The 27,794-nt window shown below is 39.7% G+C and overlaps 1 protein-coding gene and 1 long non-coding RNA gene across 4 annotated transcripts in view; one reads left to right on the top strand and one right to left on the bottom strand.

Annotated features, from left to right (window-relative positions):
• The window catches only part of LOC133394082 (uncharacterized), a 41,542-nt gene extending 35,267 nt beyond the window's left edge, over nucleotides 1-6,275 (top strand). For 2 of the 3 annotated variants that reach the window (XM_061662733.1, XM_061662732.1), the window contains exons 2-4: nucleotides 1,610-2,145; nucleotides 2,227-2,489; nucleotides 2,579-6,275. In XM_061662733.1, the coding sequence (XP_061518717.1) occupies nucleotides 1,644-2,145; nucleotides 2,227-2,489; nucleotides 2,579-6,106 (4,293 nt within the window). In that variant the 5' untranslated portion in view covers nucleotides 1,610-1,643 and the 3' untranslated portion in view covers nucleotides 6,107-6,275. Of the gene's footprint in view, nucleotides 1-1,609; nucleotides 2,146-2,226 lie in introns of all 3 variants that reach the window. The other variant, XM_061662734.1, reaches the window with a different exon arrangement.
• Nucleotides 6,276-25,604: 19,329 nt separating this feature from the next.
• On the bottom strand, nucleotides 25,605-27,480 carry LOC4577923 (uncharacterized). Its single transcript, XR_009766037.1, has 2 exons — nucleotides 26,450-27,480; nucleotides 25,605-26,326 (listed from the first exon to the last, which is right to left on the bottom strand). It is a non-coding gene; the product is annotated as an uncharacterized LOC4577923 (long non-coding RNA).
• Nucleotides 27,481-27,794: the final 314 nt, after the last annotated feature.

Below are 27,794 nucleotides of genomic sequence, written 5' to 3'. Positions count from 1 at the left end.
GCTTGTGTACCATAACTGTAGAGCCAAATATTTTGAGATGTCCCAAATGTGGTCTTTTGCCTGACCATGCCTCCTCTGGAGTAATGTCATTTAACGCTCTCGTAGGACTCCGATTAATTAAATATACAGCAGTGTTAACTGCTTCCGCCCAAAATCGCTTTGGTAACTGCGCATCGTTTAGCATGCTCCGAACCTTTTCAACAATAGTGCGGTTCATCCGCTCCGCTACTCCATTTTGTTCTGGAGTGTACGTGCATGTCGTTTGATGACATATTCCATCATCAGTGAACGCAGCTTTGAGCTTTTCCCAAGCTTCCTTTGCTGTATTAGCGTCCATCACAAGGCTGTAATTGTGCTTTTCTAAGCTAAGCGCGATAGTGGACAATGCCCGCATGTCCATGTCTTTGTCTAGCGCCTTATCGTCTCTAGCCGTTACAATATCCCAGCACCGTTCTCTACACAACATCATCTTCATCGCGAAGGCCCACGAAACGTAGTTCTCCCGTCCTTTCAACTTTTCGATACCTACGTTCATTGCGAGGTTGTTGCTCCCGACCGCGTGGCCGCTTAGTGCTGCTGCTCCTGCGCTGCTCTCTCTGCTCGGTCCTGCGGAATTCGCTTCCTCCGTGCTCATTTCTCTCGTACACAAAATTTCACTCTTTGTTCGGGTGATGTGAAGTGTGGCACTTTTATCTTCGATAGAATATTAATTACTTAATTTTGGATTGGGTCTGGGCCCATAACCTGTTGTAAATTACTAGGGTAATTTTCGGAGCTTAGAGAAAACACGTCTTGTTTGGTTGGATGCAGTAACGGAAGAGGGTTTTCTTTATTCCTAATTTTGACAATATAATTCTCTCTATTTGCTATAAAATTTCGTTCTGTGTTTTCATTACTAAATCCAGTTCTCATGAGAATCATCTTGCGTTGGTTCATAACAACAGGAATTTCTGCCGCTTTGGCCATTAGTGAGGGTACAGGACTTGTTTTGGTACATCCTGTAACTTTTCTTAGTGATACTGATTTTCTCTTGTTTCTAGTTGATTGAGTAGTTCTTTTTTGCATTTCGTATTGTTGCCGTTCCTATTTCTAAGTTGTTTCTTGTAAAACTTCTGTGTATTTGTATTGTTTTGTTAGGATTTAATTTATTGCGATATTTACAATACAAATTATTTTTATTGTCATTAGTCTTTTTTGATTTAACAATTTTAACGACTGGTCCTATGCCCTATGTTTTAAACAGACGATCATCAAGAGCGTATGCGATACAAATTAACAGTCGTTGAATTATATTGCTCGAATTTTTCCCTGTGATTGCCTATATGTGAAATCGAGCAGTCGTTCACTGCTTATTTTAACTGGTTTATTTTAACAGAAATGTACAACAAAAACTCGGGGAAACCAAAAGGAACTTTAAACGACTGTTAAAATGCGATCATTTATTCGCGATGTCGTTTCAAATTTGGGTATAATATTTTGTTTAAAATAGAATCTGAATATTTTTAAATGCAATTGGATCATTCATCATTTTGAGCAGATGAATCAAGTGACTTTAAAATCGATGTTTTAATATTTAAATTAAAGATGTTTATTTATTTTTTTATTTCAGATATATATCTTCAAATACATACATATTTTCTGCAATGAATGCGGCGGCGCAAAAGGATGTTTCAACCGTTAAAAATATATTAAAACCATGGACCAAAGAACCATTAATGAAATGTTGGGATTGGTGCAGTCCGATGCTGGATGGAGAATCCTTAAGCAATTTGTTCAAGTGTATGGGAAGTTATTGTAGCTTTAATACGAACGATTCCTGTGACATGGTGGTTCATTTAGCGAAACACGATGATAGTGCCGGAATTTTTACTTGCGCTTATTGTGTTATGGTTTGTGATAAAATAATTGATCTTATTGATCACATCAAGAAAGACCATGGGCAATGCCGTTTTCAGTGCGGTTATTGCTTTTATCGCTCACTGGATGCTGCTAATGTGTTAAATCATCAGCAAATATATCATGCTGAAGATCGAAGCGGTGAAAAATCAATCATCGAACTCCCCGAACGCCGCGACATTCCTAAGATTAATTATATGTCTGCTGCTTTGAAAGGAAAAGTACGGCAAAAAATATTGAAATGTACAGGTATGAATGAAGGCAAAACATTCCTAAACGATTTATATTTAATTTTTCCTACACTGTTTTTTCTACATTTGCACTCGACAGTATGCCATAAGCAATATCTGGCTATATCATCGTTTATAGAACATGTACAAACGGTCCACTGTGGTGTGGCTATCTCATGCTGCTGGTGCTTAAGAACAATTAAGAAGGACAATGTTGCCGCTCATTTGCTTACCCATTACATCGGAACATATGAATGTTTGTATTGTGATTATGCGTGCAACATTAAGCAAATGATGCAACGGCATCTTAGTAATGTTCATCCTAACAAACCATTATTCTGTTCTAAAAGGCGAGAAGTGATGGTCTGTATATTTACACTTTTACTTTCACATTCTTTTTAAAACTTTAATTAAAATTAAATTTAACTTTAAACCCATTTTTTCTCTTTCAGAAATCGAATCAGCCTAATAAAAAGTACTTGCTAGATTTAAGAGTAGTAGTACCTAACGAACTTGTGAAATATTTGGATCCCGATACTTCGAAAAGCGTTACAAAAACTAGTATTAATAATAATGAAAAATCACCGATTGCAGTACCACCGATATTACCGGCGGACATAAAAAAGGAAGACCCAAATGTGGACACCAAAATACCAAAAATTCTTAACGTTCAAGGGGGAATTAAACTCTCTACAGCAGGGAAAATCCTAACTGCCCAGCAAACATTGCCTATAGCGGCTGCCAATCGTACAGTTTCTTTCCCCAACGCTAACGTGAACGTTAATCGTGGTACGAAACGAGTAAGCGATTCGCCTGTGTTAGGTTCGAACAAGAGATTTAGGTTGATACGCTCCGAAACTGGAACAATGTTGTTAAAACTTTCTTCGAATGCCAATATTACTGTGGCGAAACCATCTACCATTACGGGGCTAAGTGCTAGGTCTCCCTTGATGGTTGGAAATGGACCAATTAGGCCAAATGGAACGCACCCAGCAATAATAACAAGTCGTACAACGCAAACCGTACGATCTTCTACAGACAGCTGTATGACTACCAGCTCTACAACCTCATCATTCGATAAACCTACTTCTTCGAAGCAATTTTGTGATGTGACACAAAGAGCCTTCGCAACTAGCGCTCAAAACAGCGAAATCTCTAATAGAGTCAAGATACCCAGCATGACAATTTTCGATAGACCTTTTGTTGCCTCGTACAGTGGTTATGGCGAAAAAGAAGCTACAGTAAAGCAAATAGGTTTTCATTTTGAAGAATTTCCTGATCTAATCGATCGATACTACCGATTTTTGTGTTTACGTGCAAACAGAAAAAAGATCACCCCGATGGAGATTAACACGTGCGGAATGATCTCATGTACGGAACGGTTCGAGAATCACGACGCACTAGTACAGCACATGCGAAGCTATCATCACATACTATCTACAGAAGCCCCGTTACCAATCACTTGCAGTCACTGTCTACTTAAGTTGAACAATATAAACACTTACATCTATCATCTCACAGTGCACAGTCTCAATCAGTATGTTTGTTTCGTGTGCTGTTACAAACATTTTTTGCTACCTAGTGTTGTGAAACACATGAACACGGAGCATGGCTGTACTTCGGTGCAGCTGTCCTTTGCTCATCCGGTAAAGAAGGATATATTGTCCGATATAATTACCGTCATGCCAGGCAGAATATCAGTGGAAGACAAGCGAAAGTATGTGAAACAAACTATAGAAATAGGAGAAAAGCTCATACAAACGAAAATCAACTCAAACAAACCGTTGTTATGGTCTAAATCGAGTTTTGCTGGAATTACCGCAACGGGTACTGTGAGCCATAAACGATATCCCAAACAAGCACACTACAGCTTGCTTTATAAGTGTGGTCTCTGTGGCAGTAATGAGACCAGTAAAATATCATTTCAAAAGCACTTAATTGAGTGCCCTGAGAGAAAAAATCACAACTCTTACATATGTGCGCATTGCAGCAAAACATTCAAAGATTGGCTGAAAAGCCCAGAAACTATCTTTCAGCATCTGTACTACCATGGGGAAAATTTATACGGGTGTGGAAACTGTGCCTATTACCATTATTTGTTTGAGAATGTAGCCATGCACATCAAGAGCGTTATGCATTCGTCCAAGTGTGAGATAAACGTGTTGCGTGAATCATCGGAGCAATGGGAATGTAATGTATGCCAGTTGCGGTCGCCCTTAAGGCAAACGATCATGGAGCATATGCAGAATGTGCACGATTTGCCAGGTGAGCGTTTCATGTGTTCGCTGTGCAAATTTCGAACATTTACTAACGCGGAAAGTATTAAACATTTTAAAGACAAACATAATGAGCAGGACGTCGTGATGATTGAGATGTACCATGTGAAGGAAATCGAACAATCATCAAACAACGAAGACACAGAATCAGAATCTTCCGACGATTTGCAAATCATAGAGAAAGTAGTTGAGGCAATCACAATTTCTTCGTCGATTGATGATGCAGAAGATTTGGACGAAAGGCTGGCAGATTTTGACGACTCTTTGAATGAACGCATAAACACAGAACATAGAAGAGTAGGCAAGGGTAGTAGCAGGCGTGAGAATTTAATGCTATGTCCGGTGTTACGAGAGCATAGTTATGCTCTTCTAGCTACCGATGAAACTGACCAACAAGAAGTTGTCTCAGCGTCAGCTGCAAAGGTGAAAGTGGAAAAGGATCTCGAAAGTGACACCATGACGAATGAAACGAACACAGCTGCTACGGATGCAAATAAAGATACTGCAATGGAGGACAGCCAACAATCTAAGGACAGTAATGCTACAGGTGAGACTAATAAAGACCTTTCAGTAGACAATCATAGTGAACGGCCTCGTGCAAAATCCTTGGAATCAGCGATGGAACAGAGCATGTCGCCAAATACAGTAATGAATGCTTTTGCGATGGAAAGGCGTGCCTCAAAACGGGTTGCTGTAAAGAAAGACGTAACCTGTCGTTGGAGTGTTTGCACCAAATTTGGTTGCCTCTTTTGTGATGACTGCTTCGAGCACTATAAATCATTGCACATGCACTCCCGAATTGTCCATGGTTTGATTAGCAAAAATTTTCTCAATGATCCAACAGAGGAGAGCGATAAAATTGGTTCGTTTACCGGATTTCGGTTGTGCAGCATTAAACGCTGCTTTTATTGTGACAAGGAGGATACCTTTTCGGCGCTTCGGACCCATTGTGAAACGACGCACGCAGATAAAACTTTCGTATGTCTTGATTATTGGAACCCACTCAAATGTGGACTGTGTGCGTATCTCAATGGTTCTGGCCATGAGAAAGATTTCTCCCATCACTATCAACAGCACCACAGTAGTGGAGCTAAACATTTGTCTCCATTTGATCATATTGACGATACCTTTATTGACTGGGCGCTAACGCTTGGTAAGAAGCAGAACGTTGAAAACAAGGGAGACGGCAGGGTAATAAGATACATTTGTGGGTTATGTACTGAACAAACTGTGGACGAGTTAAGCATGGGTCAGCATGTGGCTAGACATGCGTTGAAATACGATTGCCCGCAGTGTGATGCAACCTTTAAGGAATTGAAGGTGCTTTACGACCATATGACAATTATACATCGTAATGAAGATTATGTTGTACCATCGGCTGCTCCCATGATTGAAGACCAAACGCTGCTAGAGGTGAAAATGTGTTTCATCAATGGTTTTATTTTGTCAAAGCGCGAGGCACAGTATACTTGCCATGGATCAATTCAATTGTTGGAAGAAGGCTATCAGAAGTATTATGCACAACAGAAGAGTGATTTAGAAACGCATAAGGAATTGATGCTGATGCCTGTTCTTACAACAGAAGAACAAGAAGATAATCAAACCACATGCAAATTGTTTATGCAAAATCAGAAAAAATATCCTGTGATCAAGATCACATCTGTCGAAGTGAGTGATTTGGTAGAAGGTAATACGAATCCGTGATTTGACATAAATTACACTGCAGAGTACAATTTGGGTTTTAAAATGCTTCTACCAATAAGTTTTAATTACTTCTCACTTTGTTTCATTATTGTTACGTTAAGGCTTTGTTATCATATGTGTATAATTAGTAGTAGGAGATATCGTAAAATAAATGAATATTCTGAATAAACTGCCTGCGTTGCAAAGTATTTTTCTATTTTAGATGGGCGGTGAATTACGTCGACGTTTTATAGGAGTTAATCCGTCTACCGGTATACCGGTCAACCATGCATAACAGGTATTTAAACGTTAATTCGACAATATAGGAAGCACTTCCAGACATTTTTGGAAAGAAAATTAACAACCCAGTAACATGTAATCTGGTGCTGTACGACACTGAACGTTAAGTTGATTGCATTTATCATTATGGCTTAATTATACTACATTATTCAATGAAACGATCCCGTGTAGTTAACCGTAAGTGAAGTCATATTAAGATTAAATAGGAGCCAATAATTAATAATTCATACAGGGTTTACCACGATTTATTGGTTGATTCCCATCAATTTTTGGTGGGTTCTCATATTGTTTTTGGTGCGTTCCCCCGATTTTTTGGCCGTTTCCCAGAATTTTTTGGTGCAATTGTATTGATAACCAATCGAAAAATACCAATAAATTATGGGAATGAACCAAAAATCTATGGGATACGATAAAAAAAATCGTGGGAATGCACCAAAAAATCATGGGAACTGACCAATAAATCGTGGGAAACCCTGTAATACGCATAATCGAGTTATTAATTGATAAATGATTCTCGATTATAGTCGGATTGAAGTCAATAGGTTAATGCTTTTGTTCTAGAAGCAAAGTTCTTTCTTCAACTCAAACTTAAAACGTGATCTTTTAACTCGTAGTTTACTGCACTACTTTATTGAACAAAATCTTACAACGTAGCAAAGTAAGTTTCGCGGCGGATTGGTTAAAAAATTTCACGTACGCTTTCTTACGCTTTCTGACTTGATCTCATGGCGCTCGCGCGATGGCCGTTTTTCGATTCGCGCGGCGATGTTTTTTCTGCTCCCTCTGGTAACGGCAAATCGGCGACGTTTCGGTTCGGCTGTCAACGGCTTTACAATAAACACAAATTGTAAACAACAATTTGTCACTTTTCGCCGACCTCGTTGTTTTCTACAACATTCTCCCGCCCGGTACGTTGCTGGTATACGCAACTTACCCTACTAAAGTCGGCGATCTACTTCAGTCCATCGTTCAACCGTTACGCTGGTGCCGCATCACCACAAATACGTTCTGGGTTTGGTGGGTTGACCGTATCGTTCTTCATTTGTTAGGTCTACGAACGGCCATTCCAAGTTGGTACGTCAAACGGACAACACAGTTTTTCAAAGCAAACGTTGAACGAGTGATACAAAAAACGATTTCGCAAAATGGTGACGAATGACAATACCTTCAAAGTGGATTTCAATCCAATGCCACAAAGACCGAGTCCGGGCTATGTGATACAATTTATTTTGGAGAAAATTGGAGTAAAAAAGGAGAGTTTGCTAAAGGTGCAACTGATGACGACAACGGCTATTGCAGTGGTGCAAATAAAAGAATCGGGAGAGGCCATAAAAATAGTGGATAACCACGATGGCAAACACGCGGTGGACTACAATGGGGAGAAATATTTCATACCCATAAAAATGGAAGATAACTCGACAAGAGTAATAATAAAAAACTGTACGGATCAGATAACTAACGAGGAGATTAAAAAAGCCATGATGAAATTTGGAGAAGTAAAGAAAGTCATTGACTGTGTATGGGAAGCGCCATCCCCGATAGCGGGAATAAGAGATGGTAACCGAGAGGTAACCATCGTAATAGATACACCAATACCATCATTCGTATCTATTAAAGGAGAAAAGGCGCATGTACAATACAATGGACAGCAGAGAACATGTAAGTACTGTGAACTCAACATGCATTTAGGCATGACCTGTCTCCAGTACAAAAAAACGGTGACGAATAACAACGAGGATGAAGGTACGTATGCCAATATGGTACGGAAGGAAGGGGTAAAGAGTTCGGTACAGAATAGACTACAGTTAGAGAGAGAGCAGTGGAGGGATTGAACTCAGGGGAAAAAAAACAAGATAACACTTTGTTTAAAAAACCGGTTAACACAATAAAAGAGCGACGAGTGTATGAGAGCGTAGAAGAAGCTCCTAGCACTAGCAAAGCTAATGCTCAGAAGCGCACAGGAATAGTGGACAGCCACACTACAACAGAAACTGAGGATGAAAGTTGCATGGAAACAGAAACCGAATTAAAAAAACTAAAAGGAAGACCCAAAAAAACAAAAACTCTGTCACAGGAAACAAAACAAGACAATAACACAAACTAATAAACTAAACAATAAAGAAAAATTAAATGAAAATAAAAATGGCGACGATAAATCAAAAGGAAATTAGCCTATTACAGACTAATATAACAAGTTTAAAACGAAATAAAGAAGAATTAGAGAGGATGATGAACGCAAACAAAATTACTATCGCGTGCATTACCGAAACATGGATGAAAGAAGAGGAAGTTAATAAAGTAAACGTATCAAATTACAATTTAGTTACCAGCAACAGGGAAGATGGATATGGAGGATCAGCCATATACATTAGAAAAAATTTAGCATACAAAGTTATCAAACATGACATAAAAGATAAAGAAGTTCAAATTACAGAAATAAAATTAACCAGGGAAAAAATAAATATAGTAAGTGTATACATGTCACCTCAATTAAAAATTAATAGATTCAGAGAAAATGTTAGCAAATTACTACACAACAGATCAGGAAATCAAAAAAATATAATAACAGGAGATTTAAACTGTCATCACAAAATATGGGGGAACCCAACAAATGACAGTAAAGGGAACTTTTTATTAAATGAATTAAATGACTCAAATTTATGCTTATTACACAACAAGGAAAAAACACTAATACCCACCGATAGAAGCAAAAGAGAAACAGCTGTTGACCTTACTATCATATCAGAAGATATAATAGATAAGTGCCAAAGAACAGTTACAGAACATCATATGGGTGCAACAAACCACAAAACTATAATAACAAAAATAAATGAAATAATACAGGAACACACAGTAACATACACAAATAAATCAAATTTGTTCAAAGAAATAGAAGCAATCGAGGTAAAAGAAACCACGACAGCATACCAGGTAACAAAACAAATTAAAAAATTAATAAAATCTAACAAAATCACATCGAAAAAAAAACCAAAAATATACTGGAATATAGAAACAGAAAAAGCATGGAAAAACAAAAATGAACTTAGAAAAATTTTCAACAATGACAAAAGCACGGAAAATAAAATCAACATGAATAAAGGAATAGCTGAATTTAGAACGAAAAAAAGACTTAATAAAATAAAAAAATTTGAGGACAAGCTAGAGGAAGTAGATTTCAACAGAGATCCAATAAAACTGTATGAATTCTTACAAAAAATGGAAGGGAAATTCAAAAGTAAAACAAAAGCAGGAAACATAATAGAAACTGACAGGAAAGCAGCAAAAATTTTCTTAGACAAACATTTTTTTAAAAATAAAAAAGGAAACAAGAAGCCTTATAGAAACTTTAAACCTAACAAAGATATCATAGATATACATAAATGGAATCGCTTATTAAAAAAGAAAAAAAACACAGCACCAGGTCACGATGGAGTATCATATGAAATACTAAAGAAAATAAATGAAAAAACAAGACTTGTAATGGTTAATGAAATAAATGAAATGTGGCACAAAGGAATTATAAAAAAACATTACAAAAAAATGAAAATAATAACTTTTCCAAAAGCAAACCAAGATAAAAACGATCCACTGAATTATAGAGGTATAGCTCTTATACCAGCGATTATCAAAATGGCCAATAGTGCAGTGTTGGAAGAAATGAACAGGTATTGGAATATTAATAAAGTAATTCCAGGAACAACATTCGGATTTATCAAAAACAGGTCGATAAACAATTGCACAAATTACATAACGTATCGAATAGGTCAAAATAAAAGAGAAGGAAAAGCAACAGGGATAATTTTCTTAGACCTAACGAATGCATATGATAAAGTACGGACAGATATACTTATCTCTAAATTAGAAAAATATCAAACACCAAAAGAAATTATTAGATGAATAGGAGCTTTTTTGAATAACAGAACTATAGAATTAAACACAGAAGATACAATAATCAATAAACTAATATCAGACGGACTTCCTCAAGGAGATGTGCTATCGCCAAGCCTATTTAACATATATACTAAAGACATACATGACAAAATAAATAGGTTGGGAATACAAATAATTCAATATGCGGATGATTTCGCAATTATTACACAAAGTCATAGTCATCACATACTACAAACAAAAATGCAGGAGATCATGAAACAGTTTTCAGACATAACAGATGAATTAAAACTAGAAATTAACACTGAAAAAACTAAATTCATGATTTTTGATACGAAAAATAATAATATAAAAATAAGGATAAAAGGAAAATCAATAGAGAAAGTTAATAACTACAAATACTTAGGATTATGGTTAGATAATAAACTAACATTCAAAAAACAAATAGATGCTATGAAAACAAAAACACAAAAAAGACTAATGACAATAAAAAGAATTTGTAATTATCGCAATAAATTAAATCCTAACAAAACAATACAAATTCACAGAAGTTTTATTAGAAGCAACTTAGAAATAGGAACAGCATCAATAAGAAATGCAAAAAAAGAACTACTGAAACAGTTAGATACAATACAAAATCAATCTCTAAGAAAAGTTACAGGATGTACCAAAACAACTCCTATACCCTCACTAATGGCCATAGCGGCAGAAATTCCTTTAGGCATAAGAGCAAAATACCTCGCGAGCAATGAGCAAGCAAAAGAGATTGCACATTCAAAAATTCACAGAAATCTACTATGTGACAGAAACCAAAATAACAACACCAGAAACAACAACAACAAGCACAAAACATATTACGAAAAATTGTATGAAGAAAACAAAAATATCATAAACAAAATGGATAATATAGTAATAAATGATAACACTAAAAGAGTATCGATAATATCCAATGCCCCGGATAATATAACGAAAAATCAACATACAAACAAACAAATCCTCAAAAGACATTACCAACAAGAAATAGAGTTTTTTAGAAAAACAAACACAATTATTTACACGGATGGAAGCAGAACAGATGACGGTTGTGGTATAGGTATATACATCAAGCCACACAACAAAAATATGTACTGGAGTTACAAATATAAATTAAAAAACAACACACCCATTACCTCAGTAGAACTGACTGCAATAGATAAGGCACTACAAATAGCAGTGGAAAACAACATAATAAATCCTATACTATATACGGACAGTAAAGCGGCTTGCAGCATCATCAAAAGGGAACAATATAACAACAATATAGAGGAAAGTACATACAATATTATTAAAAACAGTTTAAAAATAAATGCACAAATCAGATGGTTACCGGGACATATCGATATCGAAGGTAATGAAAAGGCGGATGCCTTAGCAAAAAAAGGAGTGACGGCAGACAACATTATGGAAAACAAATTAAGAAAAAGTGACATCAAACTTATGTTTCAACAAAGAATGATTTTTGAAACGCAGGAATGGTACACAACGGAAATACAACATAAAGGGAAAAAATTCGCAGAATACCAGAAAGAATTCAAAAGAGATAACTGGCATAAAACGATAAATATCAATGCAAATGAAATAAAGACTATGAATCGGATACTAACAGGACATGACTTCTCCAAATACTGGCTAAAAATACTTAAAATAGAAGAAAATGATATACAGGCGGTCCCCGAGATACACGGTACCTCTTATACGCGGATTCGGAGATACGCGGTTTTCCAAATTTGACAGTTCTTTGAGCAAATTTTACAGATTTGACACAAAAATTAGCAAATGCAAAATAATTTCCGTTTTGATCGAATGTAAAATACCATTGCAAAAGGTTTATAACTGTTCAATTCAGTAGAAACATATCAAATAATTATTTGGTGGCTAAAACCACCCCTAACTTGCAAAATTGCACTTAAATTAGTGATATTTTGGCTGGAAATCACGAGATTCGACTTACGCGGAAATTCGAGATACGCGGTATTTTGCGGCCGTTTTCGGTCCCCATTAACCGTGTATCTCGGGGACCGCCTGTATGCGATGTTTGCCAAGTACAGGCGGTCCCCGAGATACACGGTTAATGGGGACCGAAAACGGCCGCAAAATACCGCGTATCTCGAATTTCCGCGTAAGTCGAATCTCGTGATTTTTATCCAAAATATCAATAATTTTCGTGTAATTTTGCATGTAGGGGGCGGTTTTAGTCGCTTTATAAATTATTTGATATGATTCTGACGGAATATAACAGTTTTAAACGTTTTGAAATAGTTTTTAACATTCGATCAAAACGGAAATTATTTGGCAATTTACAATTGATGTGTCAAATCAGTACAATTTGTTCAACGAACTGTCAAATTTAGAAAACCGCGTATCTCCGAATCCGCGTATAAGAGGTACCGTGTATCTCGGGGACCGCCTGTACAGGAAACGGGCAAACACCAAATATTTCACTGTACAAAATACAACAATGAAAGACAGAAATATCCCAACATCCAAGAAGACCTATTTCGCAAACACTGGAAAAATAATGATGGAAAAATAATAAAGGAAATAATTAGATTCATACAAGACACAAAAATCTCCCTATAATGGAAAAAAACCGCAAGTTTGAACAGCACACAAAAAGGTAAAAGTAACCGCGCGGCTACATGAGGTGAAATATACAGCGAAATGAACTATTTGACAGGCGAAATATCTGACGGATAAAGCATCTCAGCAACCAGCTGATGTGCAATGTAAACAAATAACGTGCACAAAATCGTAATTAGATCCATTAAATAACTTCAATATCGAGTACATAGTCAATTTTCAGTCAACAGTTCATAATTTCTTCTAATTAGGGAATGTTCTGCTTAAGAATATATTATTTTTAATAGAATTTCGAAAACGGATGTTGTGTCTCCCCCAACCCTTTAGCTGTACCTGTCAAATATTTCACCTGTCAAATAGTTCATTTCGCTGTATATTTCACCTCATGTAGCCGCGCGGTAAGGCTCAGCCCTCTACGTTACGCTAGCGTTACGCGTAACGCCTGTTAATCACAAACCCAAGCACATTTTTGAACGTTTGTTTTAACCGCCGTTGATGAGCAAATTAAGAGATAATCATGTCTTATTATTGTTTACTTTTATATGATAGTTAGAAAAGCTTTGTTGATAATTAGAAAAGTTGTCACAACTTCAAGAATTATAATTTTAACAATCTTATAAATAAAAGATGTAAATAATAAAAAAAATGATTATTTTTTTTATTTACCCAGTTATTGATAAAGTAGTATAATGAAATACTTACAAGTATTTATTAACTTCATTAACCTCATTTTAAAAAGAGCCCTTGCATCTAAAGTAATTTTTATTGAAAATGGCCAGAAACATAGATTGAAAAGGTAATAGTTATATTTCATATATATAATTTAATTAAAAATATTTTAATATTTTATGTTTTCTAATAGAAAATGTTACTCCAATTGAAAGCTTTTGGGGTGTTCATGAGCTTCCTTCTTTCAGACTTTTTTTCATTAATCATAATGCAACAATGAAAAATATTAAACCTGTTATTTAATTGTTATTTAAAAATTAAATCTCCTTGAAATCGGTTCATCTTACAGCAATTATCTTTTTTTCATCTCAATTTAAAATATTTTTTATTCAAATAATGTACACTGGTCGGTCGCCTGGATGACAAAACTGTAGTAAAAATGCTGCTTGGGAATATTTTAAGGGATGTAACGTTTCTCCAATGTAACGTAGAGGGCTGAGCCTTACTTTTACCCACAAAAACATAGATAACATGATCATATGAACTTTGAAAGACAAATCATAAACACAACATAGAAATGTCAAAACCATCATCAAGTAAACAACACAAATACAACGGTACCAACATTGGAGAGGTATATGACTCAGGCAGTCGAAAACCTAAGAGCGGTACGTCTTTGAATGTGGCTTTATTAAGCATAGGCTTTATAAAACATAGAAGACTACATCCTGCTCCACAAAAGAAGAAGAAGAAGAAGGTCTACGAACGTCCAACACGGCTATCTTCGTTGCAGGTCTTTCGATGATTCCGCTTGCTGTCTGCACGGTGGCTCGCCTTACTTGGCCGTCGTTGGCTTTAACCACTTCTATCACCCTTCCTTTCGGCCAACAATTCCTCGGTAGGTTGTTATCAGCAATCAACACTACATCACCTTCCTCGATCGAACGAGATGGAAGGAACCACTTTGTTCTGCGGGTCAGGGTCGGAAGGTACTCGGCTATCCATTTTTTCCAAAACAAGTTGGCGTTACACTGCGACGCTTTCCATGTCGACTTTACGGCCGTCGCTGTATCATCGAACGGTGCAGGTGGCTTGATGCCGTTTGAGCTGCCCAATAGTAAGTCATTCGGTGTTATCGGTGGTGCCAAATCGTCGTCTAACGGCACGTAAGTCAGCGGTCTCGAATTGATGATCATTTCTATTTCAGCCATGGTAGATTGCAATACTTCGTCGTTAGGCAGACGTGGCAATTCGAGTTGAACGAAAACCTTTTTCACTGACTGGACGAGGCGTTCCCAGCAGCCTCCAAAATGTGGAGCGGCCGGCGGGTTAAAGGTCCACTTCAAATCAGGGCTAGTAAACTCTTCTATCAAAGTGTTTTCGTCGACACTCTTTCTGGCCTCCTTGAGCTCTCTCGAAGCTCCTACGAAATTCGTACCTCGATCACTAATGATCTCTCGCGGCGTTCCACGCCGAGCGATAAAACGCCGGATCGCCAGGATGCATGACGAACTCGTCATTGAATGCGCGATTTCTAGGTGGATGGCTCGTGTTGTTAAGCAAGTGAAGATCACTCCCCAACGCTTCTCCACGCGGCGACCAACTACTACGTTGATCGGCCCGAAATAATCTATTCCGGTACATGTGAACGCACGCTGAGCTATAGCCGTTCTTTGTTCAGGAATGCACCCCATCAACGGCGGCTCGGGAACAGCTTTCCGATTAAGGCAGTGTTGGCAGTTTTTTCGTACCCGTTTATACTCCGATAGCAATCGCGGTATATAGAATCTGGATCGCAATTCATTGATGACGGTCTGATGGTTGCAATGTTGATATATCACGTGGTAGTGATGAATGATTAAATCTGTCCCTACATGTCGCCTGGGCAGTATCACGGGCATCCGAAGCGGTTCATCCACTGCAGTGCAGTTTGCAAGCCGGCCACTTATTCTCAACACACCATGGTCGTCGAGTGTTGGTGAGAGTTTGTACAGTACGCTACATTTTTCGATGCTTTTTGACCACGGATGTTTTAATGTTGGAGGATTCTCGAGGCACTTGATTTCTTGCGGAAATGCTTCTCGCTGAATTTGCTTCAGTATTATCTGTTCAGCTCTTTGAAGCTCTTTTTGTATTAGCGGTTCTGTTGCGATCGGTGTTTTATTGGCCCTATGAGTGCAATTGTTCAAAAATCGAACGACATATCCAACGGATCTCAGAAGTCTATTCCACTTAGAAAATCGATCGATATGGATGAGTGGCTTAGTTGTGACATGGAACAGCAAGTTGCGACGTAGTTCTTCTGCTGTATCATCTGGTCGTGTCGGTGAAGCTGGCCAATCGCTCTCCGGTTGCCATAAAAAGCTCGGACCCTTGAGCCATCTGCTGTTGGTGCTTAAATCGGGTATTTTTGCCCATTTCGTACCATCGTCTGCAACATTGGCTTTCGTTGATATCCACTGCCAATCGTCTACTTTGGTCAACTCTAGGATTTCTCCGACTCTGAAGGCCACGAATTGACTGTATCGTCTGTGATCTGAACGTAACCAACAGATGACGTCCCTTGAGTCCGACCAAAAGATTGTTCTTGTGATTATTAAACGATGTGATTTGTGTATCGTATGTGCGAGCCGTGCGCCAATCACTGCTGCCTGCAATTCTAAACGGGGAATCGATAGAAACCGTAGCGGTGCTACTCGAGTTTTTGAACCTATTAGAGCGCATTCTATTGTTTCTCCTTCTTCAAATCGGAAATAGGCAACCGCTGCCATCCCGTTTTCACTTGCGTCGCAGAATATGTGAAGCTGTACGTTACGAGGTAGGGCCGACGTACGCTGGCGGTAGCACCTTGGTATTTTGATCTGGCAGACGGCAGGTAAAATGCTAGTCCACCTTTCCCACTGTTCTGCTAAACGGCCGCCAATCTGCTCATCCCAGCCGACACCAGCGCGCCATATTTCTTGCAGCAATACTTTCAGGAACATCAACACGTTCCCCAATAGACCCAAAGGATCGTAAATCCTCATAAGGATACGCAGCACTTCGCGTTTAGTCGGCAGTTTCGCTCCTGCCAGTAACTGCTCGTCGTTTCTAGGTGAGACTTTGTACATGAATGTGTCGGCTTGCGTGTCCCACCACATTCCCAATACCTTTTCTGTTCTCGCATCTGTGCCAACGTTAACATCCTTCTCTATCTTTACAGGTACATCAAGCTGTTCCATCACCAAATGCGAGTTCGAGAGCCAGTTTCTAATCTCGAATCCGCCATTCGCATGCACGTGACGTACGTCCTTCGCCAGCTTAATTGCTTCGTCTTCAGTTTCGACACTGGCGAGCATATCGTCGACGTAATGCTCGTTGACAATACATTCAAAGGCACGAGGAAACTCATCTCTATGCTTTTCAGCGTTCAAATTCTTTACATAATGCGCGCAGCAGGGCGAGCACGCCGCCCCAAACGTCATAACGGTAACAACATACACGTCTGGAGCCTTATCAGTCTCGCCACCGTTCCATAGAATCATTTGACTGCGCTGATCCTCGGGTCGCATAGCCACTTGAAAGTGTTGGAAGTCATGCCGAAGAACCCTGTTCCTATAAACCCTGTTCCTCTGAACGGTGTTTCCACGCCATAATATGGCTAAGACATTGAACTGTGTTTTAGCTGTCATCGAGCCGCGCTGACAGCTTCCGTGTGTGGATAAAATAGATGTGAATAAAACGTGGATTTGCGCAGCAGAACAAATTGGTTTGTTCTCTTTTGTTTTACTCAGCGAATGATTAACATTGACTGCGTTCAACAGGTTATGGGCCCAGCAAGTTGACTCAAAACAAGAGTATTACATTCAGCTGAAAGATTCGGCCGAGAAGAGCCGGATAGTGATTTCTTTTCACATTGTAAAATCAGTGCTGCTACGACGTGAAAAATGAGTGAGACAAAATTCACAATCGATAAGCTAAATGGGAGCAACTGGCAAACATGGAGTATTCGGATAGAAATGCTTCTGAGTCGAGAAAATTTGTGGGATGTTGTAGAATCACCCATTCCCCCAGAAATCGAGCGCACCCCGTTTTGGAAGACAACAGACCGAAAAGCAAAGGCCACAATAATATTACTAATCGACGATAGCCAATTACCACTGGTGAAGAATTCCGTGTTTGCACACGACGTTTATGACAAATTGAAAACATACCACCAGAAAACGACACGATCTGTTCGAGTATCTCTTTTGAAGAAATTATGTGCGACAAACCTGGCAACACAAGGTAACGTGGAAGATCACCTGCGCATTTTCGACGATTTATTCGACCGCCTCGAAGCTGCAGGTACAGCATTAGATAAAGATACAAAAGTGTGCATGTTATTGCGCAGTTTACCAGCTTCGTATGATGGTTTAGTTACAGCGTTAGATAGTCGTTCAGACGAAGACATATCTCTTGAAGGAGTAAAATCTAAACTTATCGATGAATATAATCGTCAAATGGAACGACGAGAAGGTGAATCTTCTAAAACTGAAAAGGCTATGCGATCTGCTGAGGGTAAGCCATTCAATAATCAATTAGGTGGTAGGGTACGCACATGCCATTTCTGCAAGAAACCAGGCCATTTCAAGCAGAATTGTAGGAAATTTTTGGCTATCAAGAAAAATGAAGAGCAATCTACTAGTGCCGGTAATAATTCCGGAAGAGCAAAAGCAGCACAAAGCGACTCGCGAACAATAGCGTTCACGGTGGGCAGAATAGAAAAGTCGCATAGCTGGGTCATCGACAGTGGCGCTAGCGCGCATATGACCAATAATCGATCATTTTTTACATCATTAGATGAATACGAAGGTGGATTCATCACCATGGCCGACGGTAACAAATCACAAATTCGTGGCGAAGGAAAAGGCATTATACAGGGCATTGACGGTTCCGGCAAAATAATGCAAATCGAAATGAATAATGTTAGATTCGTACCCGGGCTCTCTACTAATCTTCTTTCTGTCGGGAAATTAGCACAAAAGAACCTGGAAGTGACATTCAATGAAAAGGGATGTCAAATTGTGAGTGCCGGTGGTGCAGTGGTCGCTACAGGATCTATAAACGGTGGGTTATATTTTCTAGACGAGGTAGAAACCTCGATGACTGCATTACTGGTAAAACACAAAGCAGATTGTCAACATCAATGGCATAGACGGCTTGGGCATCGTGACTGGTCAGCGATTGAGAGAATGTATAGAGAAGATCTAGGAACCGGAATAAGGGTGAGTGATTGTGGTTTAAGAATAACATGTGAATGTTGCATGAAAGGTAAATCATGTAGATCTCCCTTTCCAACCGTCTCTGACAGAAAATCAAACAAAATTCTTGATTTAGTGCACACCGACGTATGGGGGCCATCGAAAACTGAAACACCCAGCGGTAACCGTTACATGATGCACATTACTGATGATTTCAGTAGATATACAGTTACATACTTAATGAAAAACAAATCTGATGCAGTAGAAAATATTAAAGAATATGTACGATGGGTAGAAAACAATTTTGGACGTAAGCCTCGGGTTATTCGTTCAGATGGTGGTGGAGAATTTAATAATACAGAGCTACGTAAATTTTATAAAGAAGAGGGTATAAAGCCACAGTACACCACACCATATTCACCTCAGTCCAATGGTGTGGCTGAACGTAAAAATAGAACTATCACTGAAATGGCTACCTGTATGTTGCTGGATGCAAACATAGACAAGCGTTTCTGGGGAGAAGCCGTTCAAACAGCTACCTATCTTATAAATCGGCTTCCGTCGAGAACTGTTCCTAAAACACCTTATGAATTGTGGTGGGGTCGAAAGCCAGATTTGAGCCATATTCGCCTTTTTGGAAGTCAAGCGTATGTACATATACCCGATGTAAAACGAAGCAAGCTCGATCATAAAGCCCGAAAACTAACGTTCGTTGGATATTCCTTAGAACATAAAGGATATCGTTTTGTTGATTTAGAAACTGATGAAATCACCATAAGCCGAGATGTTCGTTTTATTGAAGATAAAGAAGAAACTTCGGAAGAAGTTAATATTGAATCATTCTTGGAGGAGCTATCAGAAACCAGTAATGATCAAACGGTTAAGGATGATTCTAATGATGAATTCACGGATGCTGAAACTGATATTCAAACAACTAAAGAACAGTTACCACCAGAAAAGAGAAAAGTAAAACTACCTAAACATTTAAACGATTATATCCTTGATTTAGCCATGGGAGTAGCAGCTTGCGCGAAAGAAGAACCAGTTAATTACCGCGAAGCAATGAAAGAACCAAATTGGAAAAATGCGATGGAAGAAGAAATTAACTCTCACAAACAAAACAATACTTGGGAACTCGTACCATTTCCAAAGGGTAAAACGGTAATAGGTTCGAAATGGGTTTTCAAAATCAAAAAGAATCAAGATGATGAAATAGTTAAACATAAAGCCAGACTGGTCGCGCAAGGCTATAAACAACAATATGGACTGGATTATGAAGAAGTGTATGCACCAGTTACCCGTCACACTACCTTGCGAACTTTTCTCGTAATTGCTTGGAAGCAAAAGCTAACAGTACGTCATTATGATGTCAAAACCGCATACCTTAATGGAATATTAGAAGATGAAGTATATATGCATCAACCACCTGGGTTTGAAGCTCAAGGACAGGAGGAGCTAGTGTGTCGATTGAAACGTAGTATATATGGACTACATCAATCAGCTCGTTGTTGGCATAAGACGCTAAATGAAGTACTTACAAATTTAGGTTTCAAATCCTCTTTCGCAGATCAATGTTTATTTGTCAAGTCGATTCATGGTGGTCAACATATCTTCTTATTAGTCTATGTGGACGACATACTGATCGCAGCAGCAGACGAAGTAAAGGCCAAGAAGATATACGATCATTTAAGCAAGAAATTTGAAATTAATTGCTTGGGCGAAATACGTCACTTTTTAGGTATGGAAGTGATAAGTACCGATGGAGTATATGGAATTCGGCTTAAACAGTTTATAGAAAAATTACTAACGGATCACGGAATGCAAGAAGCTAAAGTTGCTAGATCACCAATGGACCCTGGATACCTGAAACAAAGTGCCAATGCAGAGAATTTCGAAGATGCTACAATGTATCGAAGTCTAGTGGGTGGATTGCTATATCTGTCCGATTCAAAAACCAAGGCCTGATCGGATATTCCGATGCCGATTGGGCAGGCGATTCAGAAAGTAGACGTTCAACATCTGGATTGGATAGCTGCCAAACGCATACTTCGTTATCTAAAAGGAACAAAAGATATTGCGGCGACAGTAGCTATACTGGGCAGAAAGATCAATTGAACGCGACTACAATCAAAGAAGATAACCAAGGTTGTATCGCCTTTGTAAAAACAGACAGAATAAGTCGGAAATCGAAGCACATCGATACCCGAGAGCGGTTTATAAGAGAACTTTGTGAGAAGAAGGAAATTGTTTTGGAATATTGCCCTACGACTGTCATGGTTGCAGATATAATGACTAAACCATTAGGTCCGCAGAAACATGACATGTTTCGTAAGATGCTGAAGTTAGAATAACTGAGGAGAGAAATTCTTCGACATGAGGAGGAGTGTTGGAAGTCATGCCGAAGAACCCTGTTCCTATAAACCCTGTTCCTCTGAACGGTGTTTCCACGCCATAATATGGCTAAGACATTGAACTGTGTTTTAGCTGTCATCGAGCCGCGCTGACAGCTTCCGTGTGTGGATAAAATAGATGTGAATAAAACGTGGATTTGCGCAGCAGAACAAATTGGTTTGTTCTCTTTTGTTTTACTCAGCGAATGATTAACATTGACTGCGTTCAACAGAAAGAACATCTCCTTGATGTCTCCTACTACGCCTATTCGATGCTCTCGGAATTTATACAGGACCGTCAGGAGGTCTACCAGCTGATCTGGACCTTTGAGCAGGAACGTGTTTAAACTGACTCCGTTAGACTTGGCGGCTGCGTCGAACACTATACGGATTTTTCCTGGCTTGTTAGGATTCGTTACCGGAAATGTCGGCAAGAACCAGTCTGTATTCCGTGTATCAGCTATTTCGTTTGGTGTGAGGCGCCGGATGTAGCCCTTTGTTTCGTAATCGTTCATCTTGTCGATGATAGCAGCTCTCAACACCGGATCTTTTTGCATTTTTCTTTGCAGGCATTCGAAACGTCTTATGACCATGAGTTTACTTGGTGGTAGCTGAACATTGCTATACTTCCACAGTAAACCTGTTTCATAACGATTTCCTTTTAAATGAGTCGTGGTTGCAAGGATCTCCAACGCCTTTTCATCATCTTTAGAGCCAACTGGATGGGGCAATTTGGTAATGCCTATCGAATCGATCGCAAAATATTTCTTAAGCTCAATATCGATTCTATCGTCTGTGCTATCTACACACGGGCAAACTTGTGGGCTATGATGGTTTAGGAAGCCATTCGCGCCATTACCGGTATTCGTTGGGTACGATCCATACACTATCCAGCCCAATCGTGTCTTGGCGGCAACAGGTTCATGTGGCTTTCCCTCACGGTATGTCATCGGATTACCTAGATGGCAGTTATCCATACCAATGAGGATCCTAGGCGTGATGTCAGTGTATGAATTAAGCTTTAAGCCTCTCAAATGATCGAATGTGCTTTGAAGTTTCTCTGCGCTAAGTGACTGTCTCGGTAGCGCCAGACTCTGTACGGTATGCACATTTGGTAAGACATACACCTTGCCGATTTCATCACGTCCTGACAAACTTAACGATACCCTCACCGAATTCTTCTCCTCTCTTTTCTGATTTCCGGTCCACCAGAGGCACAACGGATGAGGAGTTCCTTGCAGGCCAAGTTCTTCTACCAAAGCATGTTCGACGAACGTGGCGGACGAGCCGTCGTCCAAGAACGCAAACGTATCAACTTTGCGGCCATTGCCATGAAGTGTTACCGGGACATAACGGAAGAGTGGCGGCTTCGCTAACGCGGTTTGGTGGTGGTTGCTCATATGGTGTCCGCCGGTTCCGGCTGATAGCGCTTCGGCTGTGGTTCTCCGACCATCATGAAGCAATCTGTTGTGTAGGAAAACGCAACCATTTGTGCCACACGGCGTTCTTCTTTCGCAACGATTAAAGTGTCGTTCAAGACATTTGCGACAAAGATGTTTCTCTCGCACTGCTCGCCAACGGGCGTCTATGTCCATGGCAAGAAAGTCAGGGCAGCTTTCTACGTTGGCGCATTGTTGTTGGCATACTGGGCAACGTGGTGTGGCTCTGCTGGAACTCGATGCAGTGTGTCGCGCTGGAGCGGCAGTGAGATGCGCATTCACGTGTCGATGTTGCCTGTTCGCTGTGGCATTCGATGCAGTTCTTGTATACGGACTTTCTGGGACGTGTACCGAGGAAACAGTCACCAAACTGGCTGCTTGGACCAAATGATTCAGCCAATCATTTAAGCTTGACAACGTTACACGTCCCAAGTTCATTTGATGACATCCCCAATTGAGCTTTAGCGATGAAGGCAAGCGCTCCGTCAGCTCGTATAACAAAGCCACGTTGAACATGTATTCGTCGAGACCTGTGGCTGTGATTGTCGCACAAAGATTCTGGACTGCGATCCCAAAATCTATCAGCGTATCGAGACGATCCTGTTTAGGTGCGGGCATGGCGCGCACCTTGTTTACTAGCGAGTGAACAATAATCTCAGGACGACCGTAGAGCATTTTTAATGTGCTGATAACATTCGGTACATTGGACGGATGTATCAAGAGGCAACGTACTGACTCCAACGCCTTTCCCTTCAGAGCCTTTTGAAGTCGGTCTAGGTTGTCCACATCACTGTAGACGTACTCCTCCGTGGTGTATTCGAAGGAGGAAAGAAACATCGGCCACTCTTCGGGGTTGCCGGCAAACGTCGGCAAGTCCCGTAGCCGTACTCCACCGTGTCTGACCGTGTATTGCATCTGCGAAGGATCAAAGGCTGAGAAAACATTCGCCTGAAATCTTTCCGGAACGATACTCACGCGTGGTTGCTGAGAAGACGTTCCCTGATGACCAGTTGCGCTTGTTTGCTGATGCGTTGTTCCCTGATGACCGGTGGCCTGGAACGATTGCATCAACTCGTTCCGTTCTCTGAGCTGCTTGATCTCCAGGTCTTCTAAAGCTCGCTGTAGGTCACGATCTCGATCAGGCTGCGTGGCTGGAGGCTGGCTGGGTCCAGCGTTCTGGTCTGCGTCTCTACGCCAAGTCGCAGAAGTGCTAGCTCGCGCGTTGTAACGCAGAAAATCCGGGAAAGCAATGCTCGATCGAGACGGTGCGCTCGCAGGTTCACGGTCCGTGTTGCCGCGGCCAGGTGTACCTTGCGTTAATCTCCGCGGTACGGGCACGGCCGAAGGAAGGAGCACATCTTCGGCGGTTCCCTGGCTGACTGGGGAGACCGTGCCTCCACATTGCGCATTCAGCGACACTCCAAGGCCCCGTGACACACTCGGGCTTAACTGAGCGATTTGCGCGGTTAACCGGATGAAGCTTTCGTTAGCCTCCCTGGCTTGCTGGACCAAGTCCTGTATCGAAACAGTGTCTTCCTCTAAATCGTGCACCGGGGAAAGTTGTCGCACTGTCGAATTCGCGGCGGGGTTGGACTCAGCGTTCTCGCGGTTCATGTTCACTCAACTAAGCTTCACACGGGGCTTTCACAAATTAAGAAGTGAAATTTTTTAAAATGTTCTAGAAGCAAAGTTCTTTCTTCAACTCAAACTTAAAACGTGATCTTTTAACTCGTAGTTTACTGCACTACTTTATTGAACAAAATCTTACAACGTAGCAAAGTAAGTTTCGCGGCGGATTGGTTAAAAAATTTCACGTACGCTTTCTTACGCTTTCTGACTTGATCTCATGGCGCTCGCGCGATGGCCGTTTTTCGATTCGCGCGGCGATGTTTTTTCTGCTCCCTCTGGTAACGGCAAATCGGCGACGTTTCGGTTCGGCTGTCAACGGCTTTACAATAAACACAAATTGTAAACAACAATTTGTCACTTTTCGCCGACCTCGTTGTTTTCTACAACAGCTTTCCAGTAGGTTTTTTTAGTTTCGGATGAAAAAATGTACCGAATAATGAGTATAAATTGAATTATTGACAGGCCATCAAAGTTAAAATACTAAACTCGAACTAGCAGCTCGACAGCGATATGCAGTATAGAGATAAGGAAAAAGTGGAGCGCAGTGAACTTGTTAAATGTTTCAGATAGACCAGATCTTGTTGATCTTGATCAAGTATCTACATCGATGCGAAGCTGTAGCCACAGGTAGTTCTTGCTGAAAAACTATTTTTGTCAAGGGCATATCACAACTCTCCACTGTATGCTTGCAAAATTCCACAATTCGGTTTAAACACTCCATTATATGATAGCAAACCTCCGTAGAATGCTTGCTCGATTCCACTACTGGTTTGAAATATTCTCTTAACCGGTTGAACTATGTATTCCATTATATGACTCAAAACCCTGTATCTTCCAAATTGCCTTTTCTTGTAGTTTTCTGGAGCTGAACGTCTGATAAAGACCGTTTTTGGCCCATAGTAAATTTCGTAGTAAATTAACTAGTTAATTAATAACTAGTTTGGTTTTCCGAAGTTATTAACGTTCCAAGATCCATGTTCCAAAAGCTAAACTCCTTTACTCCCTCGAAGTTTTTTCCGTCGAGTATGATACGCTGTTTCCCAAACGGGTCCTTTAACTTGTGGGAGCAATTGAAAGACGATGTACACCGTTCTAAGAGTGAACTAAGACTAACCACATTAATTCGATATTTAGTGTAACCACGGTTGCTGTAACCAATGGCTACTTGATTACAACTAAGATATTGCTTTAAGCAATCCACCACAAACTCAGTGCTCTCCAACCTTTTTAGGATCGTTGACTACTTGGCTTTCAAAATACATTTGCCGCAGTCAACATATATAGGGCACACATTTTATATACTTAGTTAAAACATGTCGTTTAATCTTATTCTAGACGTGCCTGTTAAAAAATCCAATCTTGATTGTGGAAAAAAATGTAAGAAATTTAGCTTTTCTTTAAAACAATCTTTTTTTGTTCAGTGGACAAATAATCAGTGAACCACAGGTTGTAGACCACTGCTTTAACAGACTGATCCTTCGGCAAGCAGATTGTTTGTCTTCTAATCGTTATCAATCCATGTCATTTTTTCCTGATTTGCGTTTGATTCTGGAGTATACCTCGCACACACCGGCAGTAGTCCATTCAATGCTGGAAGCAGGGCGCGTCCCAACTGTCATTTTTAGTGAAAAACATAACAATTTCCAATTGATTGAAGGCACGTTGAATAGAAGATAGATGAGTCTATCGGTTTTCATAAGACCCTTTAGAGATTTGAATTATTCTAAAAATATGTCCAAAATTTTCGCACTAAACACCGCCGATCGTGACCTCCAGCTCATTCCGGTAGAATGAGTCTTAGATAGTGTTGTGCAATATGGGATGGAATCGTAGATCCACTCCGACTTCAGCTCAGATAAATGGAATCCGACCCCGAATTAAAACCGGACTACGGAAGACTATGGACGACTCCGGACAATCACGGTCGACTTCGGTTGAGTACAGATGAGTCCCGTGGCCTTTGGTTGAATCAAGATGAGTTCGTTCGACTTCAGAGGATTCCGGATGTACTCCTTTTCATCATTCTTCCATACAAAACGTATGGCCTACCCGTGTAGACGGTTGAACATGCGAGAGGTATATAATCTTAAATTATGACAACAAATTTGCACTTAATTAGAAAACACTTTTTCTGAGACATTTTCATGATTTGAAAACGCAGAGGTTTCTTAATCCAAAGTTATTTTGAAATAAAGATGCAAAACTTACCGTGGTAGGCGGTTATACACTTTTTTTGTTTGCTTAAAACGGTTTAAACGGTTAAAACGCATATTAACACTTTAGACTGCGAAAATGACCGGATTTGTTCATTTGTAAACTTTGCACTACGACCGAAATGACAAATGTAAACAAAGCAACCATGGTATGCTGCGATAATTGGTATATAGATGTTTAGTTGTATCAATTATAAACATTCGAAAAAAAGCAACATTTTAGATGAAAAGTTGGTACATTTTGATAAGGAATTGTTAAATAAGTAACATTTTAGTGGCCAGCACGGAACTAATGAAGCCTAATATTTTAAAATATTGTTATTTGAAATAAAAAATCCATCCGTGGATTCAGTAATTGACTGTTTTAGGGCGCTCGTTGTAACTAGTGGTGGGTAAATACCATTTTTCCGGAGTCGAACTGGTCCGGATTCAGAGTCGATGAGTCCGGATTTTTTCCTCGTCCACAAATCCACACCCCACCCCACCGGCTAAAACATTCCGGAGTAACGAATTCGACTCCGGAAAACTATTCTATTTACCCATCTGGTTGTAACGAACGATCTAAAACAGTCAATTTTCGTACTGAAACCACTGATTGATTTTTTATTTGAAACATTTTAAAACATTGGGCTTCATTAGTTCCGTGCTGGCCACTAAAATGTTACTTATTTAACAATTCCTCATCAAAATGTACCAACTTTTCATCTAAAATGTTGCTTTTTTTCGTATGTCCATAATTGATACAACTAAACATCTATATACCAATTATCGCAGTATACCATGGTTGCTTTGTTTACATTTGTCATTTCGGTCGTAGTGCAAAGTTTACAAGTGAACAAATCCGGTCATTTTCGCAGTCTAAAGTGTTAATATGCGCTTTAAACGTTTAAACCGTTTTAAGCAAACAAAAAAAAGTGTATAATCGCCTACCACGGTAAGTTTTGCATCTTTATTTCAAAATAACTTTGGATTAAGAAACCTCTGCGTTTCCAAATCATGAAAATGTCTCAGAAAAAGTGTTTTCTAATTAAGTGCAAATTTGTTGTCATAATTTAGGTTTATATACCTCTCGCATGTACAACCGTCTACACGGGTAGGCCATACGTTTTGTATGGAAGAATGATGAAAGGGAGTACATCCGGAATCCTCTGAAGTCGAACGAACTCATCTTGATTCAACCAAAGGCCACGGGACTCATCTGTACTCAACCGAAGTCGACCGTGATTGTCCGGAGTCGTCCATAGTCTTCCGTAGTCCGGTTTTAATTCGGGGTCGGATTCCATTTATCTGAGCTGAAGTCGGAGTGGATCTACGATTCCATCTCAAATTGCACAACACTA

Source organism: Anopheles gambiae, chromosome 3, assembly GCF_943734735.2.
Source record: "Anopheles gambiae chromosome 3, idAnoGambNW_F1_1, whole genome shotgun sequence".
Lineage (NCBI taxonomy): Eukaryota > Metazoa > Arthropoda > Insecta > Diptera > Culicidae > Anopheles > Anopheles gambiae.
Note: the sequence above shows the minus strand (reverse complement) of the source record. Positions and strands in the feature narration are given on the sequence as shown.